Raw genomic sequence first — 12771 nt, 5'->3', positions numbered from 1 at the left:
TCTATTCTGAAGATTATGTGAAGTTTGAATGCGGTGATGTTGCTTTGGCACAGGGAGAAGGGATGGAGGCTAGAGAATGGATGGAAATGAGCTTTTTGCTGTGCTTTTAAAGAATTGTGAACTGTGTGTGTGTAACCTATGCAAATACAAGAACGTGCAGAGCTGCTTAGTTTCTTGACAGTAAAGGCACACAGTTTCTTAATGGTACAGATCCCAAAGATTTTACCACTTGTTAATGATCTCAGGCAGGTGATTTAATTTCTTAACCTCAATTTCTTCATCTATATAATTAGTATAATGAGTTATTTGTAGGTAGTATAGATGTAGTTAGTGTAACTCGTTAGTGTGATGAGTTATTTGTAGGGATTTATAGGGATTAGAGGCAAAGTATACAGCCTGGTGCATGGCATGTAGAATGCTCTCTGGTTATAAATATCGTTATTCGTCAATAAGCCTTACTGTATGGGTTCTGCCCTTCAGCCAGAAGTTCCTTTGCAGAAATGTCTGTTAAAGTAAGTCTCCCAGCTGATATTTTTGTGCTTTTATGTGCTCTTAGCTTGTTTTGACTCCGTACAACTGCGGCCTGATTGTGGAGTTGTGAGTATCTCAGTGTTGCTGCCATCATGTTCCTATACAACTTGACCTTGCAGCGGGCCACAGGCATCAGCTTTGCCATTCATGGCAACTTCTCTGGTAAGATATCCAGTTAACTTTCTTTCTGAATTAAACTTTTTTTTAAAAATAGATTTTATTTATTTGATACAGAGAGAGACTGAGAGAGGGAACACAGGCAGGGGGAATGGAGAGGGAGAAACAGGCTTCCCGCTGAGCAGAGAGCCTGATGTGGGGCTCAATCCTAGGACTCTGGGATCATGACCTGAGCTGAAGGTGGGTGCTTAACGACTTAGCCACCCAGGTGCCCCCTAGGACAGAGTTTAGAAATAAATGGTATATATTAGATAGCAGCTTTAAAAGTTGTTTGAGATAATCCATCGAACTGCACAGGTAAGAATGTGATTTTCTAGTATAAAAGCTTTTAAGCTGAGCTAAAAAGAGCCTTTGGAAATAATTAATTCTATATAATGACTTGTAGATAACTCCCAATTACGCAGATTGTTGGCAAATTTTAGAAAAATAAAAAGGGTTTTTAAAAAGTACCTGTTGAGCATTTTTCTAAAAAGATTTCCTTTATTTGTGAGAGAGAGAGTGTGCGCATGCATACATGGACACACGCAGGAGGAGGGACAGAGAGAGGAAGCCTGAGGTGGGGCTCCATCCTAGGATCCTGGGATCATGACCTGAGGCAAAGTCAGATGCTTAAGTGACTGAGCTACCCAGGCGTCCCTATGTGCCTTTTTTTTTTTTTTTTTTTTTTTTTAAGTTTTTATTTATTTGACAGAGTGAGAGAGGGAACACAAGCCCGGGGGAGCTAGAGAGGGAGAAGCAGGCTCCTTGCTGAGCAGGGAGCCCAATGTGGGGATGGATCCTAGGATGCTGGGATCGTGACCTGAGTTGAAGGCAGACGCTTAATGTCTTGAGCCACCCAGGTGCCCCTGTGTGACCATTTTGTAAAAGTTTTTCTTTGATATCACTTTTGTTAAGTCTTATCAATTCTAGGAATGAAATAGAATTAAAAAAAAATACCCCAACTTAATTATATTTATCTTGAGTGGCATTTTGACCCATCCAGTTTACTTTTTGGACTAGTTCTGATTATTCATGATCTTTATTGTTTTGGTGATCTAGGAACCAAACAGCAGGAAATTGTTGTTTCCCGTGGGAAGATACTGGAGCTGCTTCGCCCTGACCCCAACACTGGCAAAGTACACACTCTACTAACTGTGGAAGTATTTGGTGTTATCCGGTCACTCATGGCCTTTAGGCTGACTGGTGGCACCAAAGACTACATTGTGGTTGGCAGTGACTCGGGTCGGATTGTTATCTTGGAATACCAGCCATCTAAGAATATGTTTGAGAAAATTCACCAAGAAACCTTTGGCAAGAGCGGATGTCGCCGCATTGTTCCTGGCCAGTTCTTAGCTGTGGATCCCAAAGGGCGAGCTGTTATGATTAGTGAGTGACTTGATCTATTAAGTATATCTTTGAGACTTCATAGATTCTCAGTTTGGGGTAATAGTGCTGTGCTTTTGGCAGTGTGCCTGTAAGTTCCTTACCTGGGTAAAGTTTGGATCACATTTGGATTAATGCCATGGTTTAAAGTTGCTTTTCCTTTTAAAACAATGGCAATAGTCTTAATACACCTTTTTTATTTTCTTTCTGGTTGAATTAGATGTTTTTCCCATTTCTGTGTAGCAGAAAGTCTACAATGAAATGATTGTACATAATTAGGCAGTGAATATGGTTGCTTTCATCAGCCTGAAGTGATGATTCACATTCATGTCTCTTCTCTGATGTATCTCTTGAAGAAACTTCTGTGTATCTGATCAGGCCTCCAGAAGGCAACTCTTTTGACAAGTCACAAAATCATTAGATTTAATTCAGAGAATAAAGCTGGCAATTTTAGGAATTAACGTTTTGTTTCCCAGTATCATTAAATATAGGGCACGCTGAAAAGTTTTCTTGAAGAATTAGTGGGATATTAAGATCCCTATTAGGAAGGAAGGAAGTAAAGTTCTATTGTCTATTTTACTGATAGTAAAATCCTAATTAATACACTTGTGGAGTTAATGTTGGCAATTAATAATTTTAAAGAAAGCATTGTGATGCGAGTCTGGCTGTTCTATAAGCCCTTCTTTACATTTTCTGGAAATTTTATTTGTTTTGTCTTCTTTATCTGTAGGTGCCATTGAAAAACAGAAATTGGTATATATCTTAAACAGAGATGCTGCAGCCCGGCTTACCATTTCATCTCCCCTAGAGGCCCACAAAGCGAACACTCTAGTATATCATGTGGTTGGAGTAGACGTGGGATTTGAAAATCCAATGTTTGCTTGTCTGGAAATGGATTATGAGGTAATGGGGACTCATTGACTCCCTGCTCTCTTCCTCTTTCCCCCTTCTTGCTTCTCCCCCTCCCCCCACACGATGGTTTCTTTGATTCACCTCAGTGCTTTCCTGATTATTTCTTCATTGTGTTGTCTTGCAGTTATTTTGCTAACAGATCTTTTCTGTTTTCCAAATGTCTTATCGGGAGTCTTTGGAATGTTTCACAGCTTAACTTCAACTGTATAATAGCACCTTACTCCGATTCGAACAGTCTCCCTATACAAATGGTATTTTGGGGGGAAGAGCTGTCTGAAAAAGGAGGTGAAACTGTATGTGGGACTTTTTTTTCAGGGAGGTAGTGAAGGTTGGGGCATACTGTTCTTTGCCTTGAATGGAAGGCTGTAGCCTTCATTAGAGGGAACCTTGATCCCCAAAATAGAAGACCCAGCTTTGTGTTCCAGCTCTGCCATTACTTAGTAGTGTGAACTTTGGTAAACTGACCTTTGCTTCCCCACTCATGAGGTGGAGGGATCCTAATGCTGGGTTTGTGCCATTGTCCTTCTTTATAGGAAGCAGACAATGATCCAACAGGGGAAGCAGCGGCCAATACTCAGCAGACTCTTACCTTCTATGAATTAGACCTTGGTTTAAATCATGTGGTCCGAAAATACAGTGAACCTTTGGAGGAACATGGCAACTTTCTTATTACAGGTATTTTTTTTTTTTTAAGGTTTTTTTTTTTTATTATTCATTTGAGAGAGAGGGAGAGAGCAAGAGCAGAGGTGGGGAGAGGGAGAAGCAGACTCCCCACTGAGCAGGGAGCCCAATGTGGGTCTGGATCCCAGAACCCCAGGATCATGACCTGAATTAAAGGCAGAGGCTTAACTGACAGAGGCACCCAGATGCCTTTACAGGTACTTTATTCTCAGAACTACTCTGTACGTTTTTGCTTAGCCCATTTTATATGCAAACCTAGGAGAGTTTACTTACGAGGGTTTGGAAACTACAATCTGTTTGTGGTAAATCTAAGTACCTTGCCTATGTTTCATGGAGTGTCTGACTCTTACCTTCTAATGGGGGCAGAGAAGAAAGGATGGGGAGCATATGCAGCTTGGAACATTGATCACTGTTGGGTGCTCCGATATTTCTACTGTAGACAGTCTTTCACTGTCATTAAGAAAACTAAAACCCAATTCTTTGAAAAGACAAATGAATGTCCATGAATTTAAAAACTTAGGTGAAATAGAAATGTTTTTGAAGGCACTTCCCAAAATTGACCCTATAAGAAATTAAGAACCTGAATAGACCAGCATCCATTAAGGAAATTGCAGCAGTAGTCAGAAATACTCCCCAAAAGATTTAAGGTCCAGAATTTTTAGGGATCTTAAATTTCTCCAGAGATAGGAAAAAAATAAAAAACTGTTGTACCTCTTTATGACCCTAATGTAACTTAAGTATCAAAATTGGGAAAGGTTAGTAACAAAAATCTATACATGTTGGTTATGGTTATAAATACCAAAACCTAAGGTCTTAGAAAATTGAAGTCTGCTTTAAATGCATCAGAGCTAAGTAAGATTTTTATAGGTGTTCAGAGATGTTTACGATTAGAAAATCAGTATCCAGGGTGCCTGATGGGCTCAGTCAGTGGAGCAGTGGAGCATGTGACTCTTGATCTTGGGGATGTTAAGTTCCAGTCCCACGTTGAGCTGAGAGTTTACTTAGAAAATGAAACCTTGAAAAAGAAAATAAGTGTCAGTTTAATTTATTATATTAAAAGACTAAATGGGACATGTATATTTGTGGTCCTGTAAGTTTCTTCCCCACTGTCTTGGGGAAGACAGTGATTCAGTCCTTTTTGTGATGAGTCATTTGCACTTGAATTGATGTCTAAAGTGAAATATGCCCTGTTGGGGAAGATTTTGGAGAATAAGATAGCACTTGTCTTTGAGCATTAAATCTTAATTAAAGAGGCCATGTATTAAACAGAAGAACCTTGGACAATAGATTACACATCTCATTATTTTCTGTAACATTACCATATGTTTTGCTGTCAGGTCTTCATTTGTTCACCAATTTTTTTTTAAGATTTTATTTATTTATTTGACAGAGAGATCACAAGTAGGCAGAGAAGCAGGCGGGGCGGGGGGGGGGGGAAGCAGGCTCCCTGCTGAGCAGAGAGCCTGATGCGGGGCTCCATCCCAGGACCCTGAGATCATGACCCAAGCCGAATGCAGAGGCTCAACTCACTGAACCACCCAGGCGCCCTGCCCTGTTCACCAGTTTTTTATTGAGCCTCTACAGTCAGTATGTGCAGAGTCAATCTTCTGCGTGAAGAATTATATGTGGTGTCTCCTTTAATGCAAGGTTGAGTCTGGTGAAGAATATGTCCAAGTAACAAAAAAATTGCCAGAGAATGTATCAAACGCCATTACAGGGTAGAGGAGAGGTCTCTAACCCAGGGAAAGAAAGGAATATGTTAGAGAAATCTTTCTGGAGAAGAGCTCTATGCTGAGACTGGAAGACTAGTTACTTAGGTATTGGGTGGGGTTTGGAGGAAGGAGTTTCTGTTGTGGACAAGGAGAGAGAGATGCACAAAGGCCCATGTACAAAGAAAGAACATTGTTCGTTCAAAGAACTTTGGAAGCTCATGGATCAATAGAACTAAAGGGCTATGGTGGGAAGGTAGCTACTGAAGGATTTTATTTAACTTATTTTTTGTTGATGTGATTGAAGGATTTTAAGCAGGGAATAATCTGTTAAAGATGAGTATTTTGGAAACATCACTTCCTTACATTTTGGCTAATTAAGTGGAGGATAAGAATGTAAGCCAGATTGGGAAGCTGTTTACTAACCCAGGGGATTGGCAGCATGAGCGCTGCTAAGAAGGTAGACTCAGAGCTGTGAGGGGACAGAGACTTGAAGAGGAACACCCAGGTTTCTGGTTTGGTCTTGACTGATAGTGGTGTTCTCTGAGATGGAGGACCCAGGAAGTCGAACAGATTTGGGAAGAAACTTGAGTTTGTTCATGAATACAGTGTATTTTTAAGCTGCATGTGGAGTATCCTTGTAAAAGTGTCCAGTACACAGTTGGGTTATAGGGCTAAAGATGAGAACTGAGTTTTGACTCAGCTAGAAATTTTAGATGCGGCATCACATACCTGCACAGGCTCAGGCTACCCGAACTGCACTCCATCCTTGTCTTATGCTAGTATCAGGGAAAAAGAAACACTTTGAATATTTCTTAGTCTCAGGCACTTACACCTTCATCCAGGTTGGGCTGAAGGAGAGAAGGAACTGAAAGCTAAATCGTAATTCATATTACATTGTATCATTGTTAAGTTCTGGTTTTTTTTGTAGTTCCGGGAGGGTCAGATGGTCCAAGTGGAGTGTTAATCTGCTCTGAAAACTATATCACTTACAAGAACTTCGGTGACCAACCAGATATCCGCTGTCCAATTCCAAGGAGACGGGTAAAAATCTTTGCCATAAGAAAAGATGCTGGTGTTTGTGAAGTTAATTTATTTTTTGTAATTACAGTATAACCTCTTAGTTTATTTGTTGTGAGGTTTTAGTTTCTTTGTAAATGTTTGTAATAAAACTTTTTTTTTTAAGGATTTTATTTATATGATAGATCACAAGTAGAGAGGCAGGCAGAGAGAGAGGGGGAAGCAGACTCCCTGCTGAGCAGAGAGCCCAGTGGAGCAGAGTCCAGTGCCAGGCTCGATCCCAGGCCCTTGAGATCATGACCCGAGCCAAAGGCAGAGGCTTAACCCACTGAGCCACCCAGGCGCCCTGGTGAAGCTGGTATTTTAGTGAAAGCAAAACAGGTTTTTTGAGAAAAGGAATTAAAAACATGGTTTCCATTTCAGAAGAATCTGTGGGTGATCAGTTTGAAATTCCTGCATTTCTAGTTTGAAGAAGCCAGACATATTTATTGGAGATAGATTGTTTCCTACTGTTTTGTCTTTTTTCCAACGTACAGGAAATTTTAAAGAATAGAAAAATGAATTCCTGTTTGTCTTTTATATACAAAAAAAGATGCACCAATTTAATGTTTTATTGCATTTGGATTTTGTTCCTTTTTTTCAAAGACTTAATTTGTCAGGGGTCGGGGGAGACAGAGAGCACACAAGCAGAGGGGAGCTGCAGGCAGACGAAGAAGCAGGCTCACTGCTCATCCCTGCTGAGCAAGAAGCCCGATGTGGAACTTGATCCCAGGACCCTGGGATCATGACCTGAGCTGAAAGCAGATGCTTAACTGACTGAGCCACCCAAGCATCCCTTGGGTTGTTTTCTTATGCTGTATCTGTATACATTTTTAGACAAACGTTTTGGAAATAAGTTGCAGTCATCATGACATTCTAAGAATGTCCTAAGATATATCTCCTAAAAAGAACTTCTCCTCCTGTGTAACCACACTACCAATGTCATGTGCAAGAAATACCCTGTTTTGTATGATACAGTTATCTTATGTACAGTTCATATACCAATTTCTCTCATTGTCCTCCTCAAAGGTACCCTTTTACCTACTTTTTCTGCCCTTTTAGAATATTTTGTCTCACCTTTGTTTGCTTTTGGTCTTTTATTGACTTTTTTTTGAGGGAGGGCTAATTTTCTTGAAGTTTGTCCCATTATATTTTTCCATATGGTTGTATCCATGTTAATATTTTTTGATAGAAACATTACAGAAGGAGTGGCATATTTCCAATTCTGTCACATTAGGGGTACAGAATGTTGGTTTGACTTGGTGATGATAAATTGTTAAGGTTGTGTCTGCTTGTACTGCTTAATTGTGAAGGTACCTTTTCCTTTTCGTAATTGGTGTGGAAGCAGGTGGTGAATTTTGAGGTGGTAAATAGTCTTTTCCCTAACATCTTTTCACACAGTGCGTTTCCCCTCAGTTCAGTTACTACGTTGGTGGTTAAAAGTGGTGTTTTATCAATTTTAATCTTAACAGTGTACTGTGGAAATTATTAAGGATATGCAAAGTAGAATATAATGGACTGTATATCCAGCTTCAGCTAATCCCGTTTAATCTCTGCTTCCTCGGTCTCTCCTTTCACTCCTCGTTTTATATCTTTTTAATATTAACTTACAGGTCCTGGGGTTGAATCTTACAGGTCTTACTTAGTTCATCTAATATATGATATCCAGATAAGAGTCCATGAATTTTAGGAAATCTGAGAAGAAATCTGTCAAGTTAAATTCTTGGTAAGGGGTGGGAAGTTCAGTTTGGCTCATCAGACATTTACTGAGCACCTAACTCTTGTGCATCGTACTTGGTTTTGGGAGTATAAAAACATATAAAACATGTTTTGCCCTCGAAGAACTAAGTCAGTGGGAGAAATACAAAATGTTGGAAACATTTAAAAAAAAACCAGCCAGGATTATAGTCAAAGAGTTGCCTTGTCAGAGTTAAGGAAGATGATGTGGAGCAAGGCTAATGAAGGACAGTTTGGATGGTAGTGTCATGGACATGTAAGACTTTTCTTCATGGTCTGAAATGATGGATCTTTAAATTTCATATCTTTGACATTTTTCTCTGAAGAAAGTTTTTTTCTTACTCACTGGATCAGAATGTAGAGTGAAATTGTGGCACCCTTTTTTTTTTTTTTTAAAGATTCTATTTATTTATTAGGGAGAGTGCATGCACCAGCAGGCAGAGTGGTCGGCAGAGGGAAAGGGAGAAGCAGGCTCCCTGCTGAGCAGAAAGCCTGACTGGCAGAAAGCCAGTCCCAGAACCCTGAGATCATGAGCTATGCTGAAGGGAGTTGCTTAACCAGCTGAGCCACCCAGGTGCCCTGTGGCTATTTTTTTATACACAGGCTTTGTCACATAGTTATAGTAAATAAGAATTTTGGCTACTGCATTTTATATTTTGGCAAACAGGCTTCTCTGGGTCAAAACTTATAAAGGACTGTGGGGTTATTTCTAGGCCTTGGGTGGGTGACCTGTATGATCTCTATTGGTAAGGTGCTGCGTTCCCTAAATAAGTAGTACTCATTTCTAAGTTGTTGGTTCTATATTTGACTTTGCTAGAATGACCTGGATGATCCTGAAAGAGGAATGATTTTTGTCTGCTCTGCTACCCATAAGACCAAATCGATGTTCTTCTTTTTGGCCCAAACTGAGCAGGGAGATATCTTCAAGATCACTTTGGAGACAGATGAAGATATGGTAAGCAGACTGTGGATGGAGAGGGGAAAAAAAGCCATGAAGAAACACTTTTGTTAGGTTAGTCTGGTTTGATAAAATGTCCTATGGTATTCTAGTTTTCATATATTTAAATAATCTTAATTCAAAAACTGGTACTTAGGTGTACATTTAAGGTTTACAGAGTGGTTTTATAAACCATCTTCAAAACTACTGTGAGATAGGACAGTTAATACTTTACAAGTTAATAAAATGGAAGTAATATCTTAAAAAGTGGTTGTCTAAGGTGTTAAAGCTTTTTATTTGTGCAACTAGTATAGAAATGCAGGTTTTCTCTGGTGAACAGATTCCTGGTCTGGTAGTCTCATGTATAAGACTGAGTAATGCCACTTCTGGTGAGTAGCAAGGAAAAGCTCTTGATGTCTACTGAAAACTGGTAATACACATGATCACTGTTTTCATCCTGTGGAGGAGCTCTGTGAACAACTGAGCAATTTTTTGGATACCTGTTTAGCTCAGGAGTTGGCAGATTTTTTTTTGTAAACGCCCAGTAATAAACATTTTCAGCTTTTATGGGCAATATACTCTCTGCCTCAACTATACAACTCTGCCATTATGGCACAGAAGCAGCTATAGGAAGTACATAAACAAATTAGGCTGGTCTTGGGTTTTAGTTTGGTAACCCTGGATTTAGATACTGAGGACAGTATTTTATTTGCTCTTCTGCTTCTGCTGTCTTACAGTACTGGGCTACCTTCTGTGGCCTAGCTTCACTTGCCTACATGGTAGAATCTTTTTTTTTCTCCCCCCTCCAGGTTACTGAGATCCGGCTCAAGTATTTTGATACTGTGCCTGTTGCTGCTGCCATGTGTGTGCTTAAAACAGGCTTCCTTTTTGTAGCATCAGAATTTGGAAACCAGTGAGTAATCCTTTTATTACCCTAGTTCACCCTCGTTATTATAAAAGTTGGCAGGAGGGAGATGTGGCTCTAAGGCCAAAGAGTTTTCCAAAAGAATGTTCTAGTTTCTTCAAAGGTTTTGCCCTCCTTTCCCCTTTACATTGTTTTTCTTGGTTATTTACTCTACTTCAGTGACTTCAGTCACTATCTTCAGGTAACTGCAAAAGTAGCTTCAGAGGTGATCTTTCCTGAGCGTCTTGCTGGACATTTTATTGAGTATTTGTGAAACTACTTTCATGTTCTACCAAGGCTTCACTTGTACAAATCTAAAGTTGAAGCTTGTCAGTACCCACAGCTGCCTGGCCACATCACTAACCTTCCCAACCTCAATATTTCTGTTAATGGCTAATGGGTGAGTTTAACATCTCAATTTTTGTGGACAAAAAACTACTTTCGTTTGAGTGCTAACTTATCTTTTTAACTTCTTTATCCCTTTTTTTATAGTGCTAGTCTAAACTATTTCACTAGTTTTCTTACTACATTTCATTGTCTTTTCCTGTAAAACTTGTTAAGCAGCTAAGACAACCTTGATGAAATCCTTTCCCTTATCCCTGTGTTAAAATCTTTGATGACTTTTTATTACCAAATGGATAAAGTCTGAACTCTAGCCTTGAATTTAAGACCAATATCTAAGTCTCCAAATTACTCAGTGACTTGGTCTTGCCTTTTATTTTTAGTTTAGGTCTTGCCAGTATTTGCTAAAGTCTCTGCAATCACTTAACTAATGCTGTTTCCTCATGATTAAAATGAAGTTGTGTCTAGGATTCTAGAATTCTATCCCATTTCTGCCTTTCTCCAACTGTTTTTCCTTTCTTAGACATTCCTGTTACTCATCCTTACTGACTTTATCAGAATTTCATCCTGCACTTAGGAATTTAAACTCTGGCTGTATTTGATTAACACACAAAGATACACCCATGATATTCACTGTAGTGCTATTTGTGAACTCAGAAGTATAACCTAAATATCCCATCATTATGGGGCATGGTCATAAGATACGCTGCCACTAAAAATGTTTTCTGTATGCTAAATGCAGTGTATGGGTTTGTTTAGATCCTGATCTAAACAAATCAACTTTATAAAAATATTGAGACAGGCAGGACACAGTCAGTTAAGCATTTGACTTGATTTCAGCTCAGGTCATGATCTCAAGGCGGTGAGTTTGAGCCCTGCACTAGGCTCCACATGCAGTGCGGAGTCTGCTTAAGATGGTCTTCCTGGGCACCTGGGTGGCTCAGTTGGTTAAATGTCTGCCTTTGGCTCAGGTCGTGATCCCAGGGTCCTGTGATTGAGTCCTCCATTGGGCTCCCTCTCCCCTTCTTGTTCATCCTCTCTCACTTGCTCTCTCTCTGTCTCAAATAAAACCTTAAAAAAAAAAAAAAGACACTCTCTCCCACTCCCTCTGTTCCCCTCCCCTGTGTGTGTGTAGGCTTTCTCAAATCTTTAAAAAGTGATAAAATATTGAGACAGTGGTAAAATTTGAATACTATTTGAAAATATCAAGAAATTAGTATTATTTTGGAGAAATGGGAAATAAAATAAGACTGGTCATGGGTTGGCCTTTGTTGAAGCTGAGCAATGGGCACATATGGGTTCATTAATTATACTGTTCTCTCTTACGTATGTGTTTAAAAATTTCCTTAATAAATAGAAATTTTAAGTGAAAAATACTGATCTGAAAAATATTTTAAGATATACTGCTTATTTAAAAATAACTTTTTTTTTAGAATGATGCAGTTCTTTAAAATAAAATTACATACAAAAACTAGGAAATAAAAATACTGGAAGTAGATCCAGTGAAATGTTATTGTGAGTATTCTGGGATACTGCTAGGATTATGGGTGATTTTTATTATTTGCTCTTTTACTCGTTTCCCAAAACTTTCTGGTTTGAAATTTATTTCTTGGGGCAGAGAGTAGAAAGACTGAAGTATAGAGGCAGGTACTTATCAGACTGGGATGGGTTTGAGCTTGTGAGAAATTACCATTGCGGCTGAACTGAAGCTGAAGTCTGGATCACTTAAAACATGCTGATTTGCATCCTCAGGAACAGGTACTGTGGGTATTAAATCATAAAGCAACCTATTTATCAGACATTTAGCATTTAGTATTTACTGTTTTCCATGCACTGTTCTAAGTGCTGCAAATAACATAATATCAGTGCATAACATTCTCAGTGAGACAGTGCCCTTACCTCAGTTACACTTTAGGGAATTGGGTCACAGAGCATTTGTGGAAGAAATTTGTTCAGACACCTAAGTCCCAGACCATCTGGTTCCAAAGTTCTGCTCTGAACCACAACACCCTAGTCACAGAAACTTACAAGATTTAACCAACCTTCCCTCTAATGGGAGGTAGTGAGCCTAGCATCCTTTTGGTTATCTGGCAGTTAGTAGATACTGAAGGTATTTTTGTCAGGTGGACTCTGTCATCTGTGTGTACACCTCTTGCCTGTGTGAGGAATTTATACTAATTAACTTTTTATATGTGTATCTTATATTTTCAGTGCTTTTTTTATATACATTTTTTTTATACCTTGTTGAAGGATAATCTATTTCCTTCTTTTGTAATTTAGCATAGAATCTGATGTGTTTACCAAAAGTGTTAAATGTTGAGGTTTATTTGGTAAATATTTCTTGAATAGCTATGTATTTCAGATGTTGATTTAGTCATTTTTATTCTGCTTCTAAAAAGCTAAACTTACAGTTGCTTAAA

The 12771-nt window shown here is 39.0% G+C and overlaps 1 protein-coding gene and 2 non-coding genes across 3 annotated transcripts in view; all 3 read left to right on the top strand.

Annotated features, from left to right (window-relative positions):
- SF3B3 (splicing factor 3b subunit 3) overlaps positions 1–12771 on the top strand; it is a 43154-nt gene that overhangs the window by 584 nt on the left and 29799 nt on the right. Inside the window, exons 2-8 of the mRNA XM_032325224.1 lie at positions 557–693; positions 1747–2073; positions 2801–2973; positions 3516–3657; positions 6304–6416; positions 8986–9123; positions 9915–10018. Of these exons, the coding sequence (XP_032181115.1) occupies positions 624–693; positions 1747–2073; positions 2801–2973; positions 3516–3657; positions 6304–6416; positions 8986–9123; positions 9915–10018 (1067 nt within the window). The 5' untranslated portion in view covers positions 557–623. The remainder of the gene's footprint in view (positions 1–556; positions 694–1746; positions 2074–2800; positions 2974–3515; positions 3658–6303; positions 6417–8985; positions 9124–9914; positions 10019–12771) is intronic.
- Positions 2373–2452, top strand: LOC116580384. The gene has a single exon (XR_004281637.1). It is a non-coding gene; the product is annotated as a small nucleolar RNA SNORD111 (small nucleolar RNA).
- On the top strand, positions 8441–8526 carry LOC116580385. The gene has a single exon (XR_004281638.1). It is a non-coding gene; the product is annotated as a small nucleolar RNA SNORD111 (small nucleolar RNA).

The sequence above is a fragment of the Mustela erminea genome, chromosome 19 (assembly GCF_009829155.1).
Source record: "Mustela erminea isolate mMusErm1 chromosome 19, mMusErm1.Pri, whole genome shotgun sequence".
Classification (NCBI taxonomy): domain Eukaryota; kingdom Metazoa; phylum Chordata; class Mammalia; order Carnivora; family Mustelidae; genus Mustela; species Mustela erminea.
This window is presented reverse-complemented; position numbering and strand designations above follow the sequence as displayed.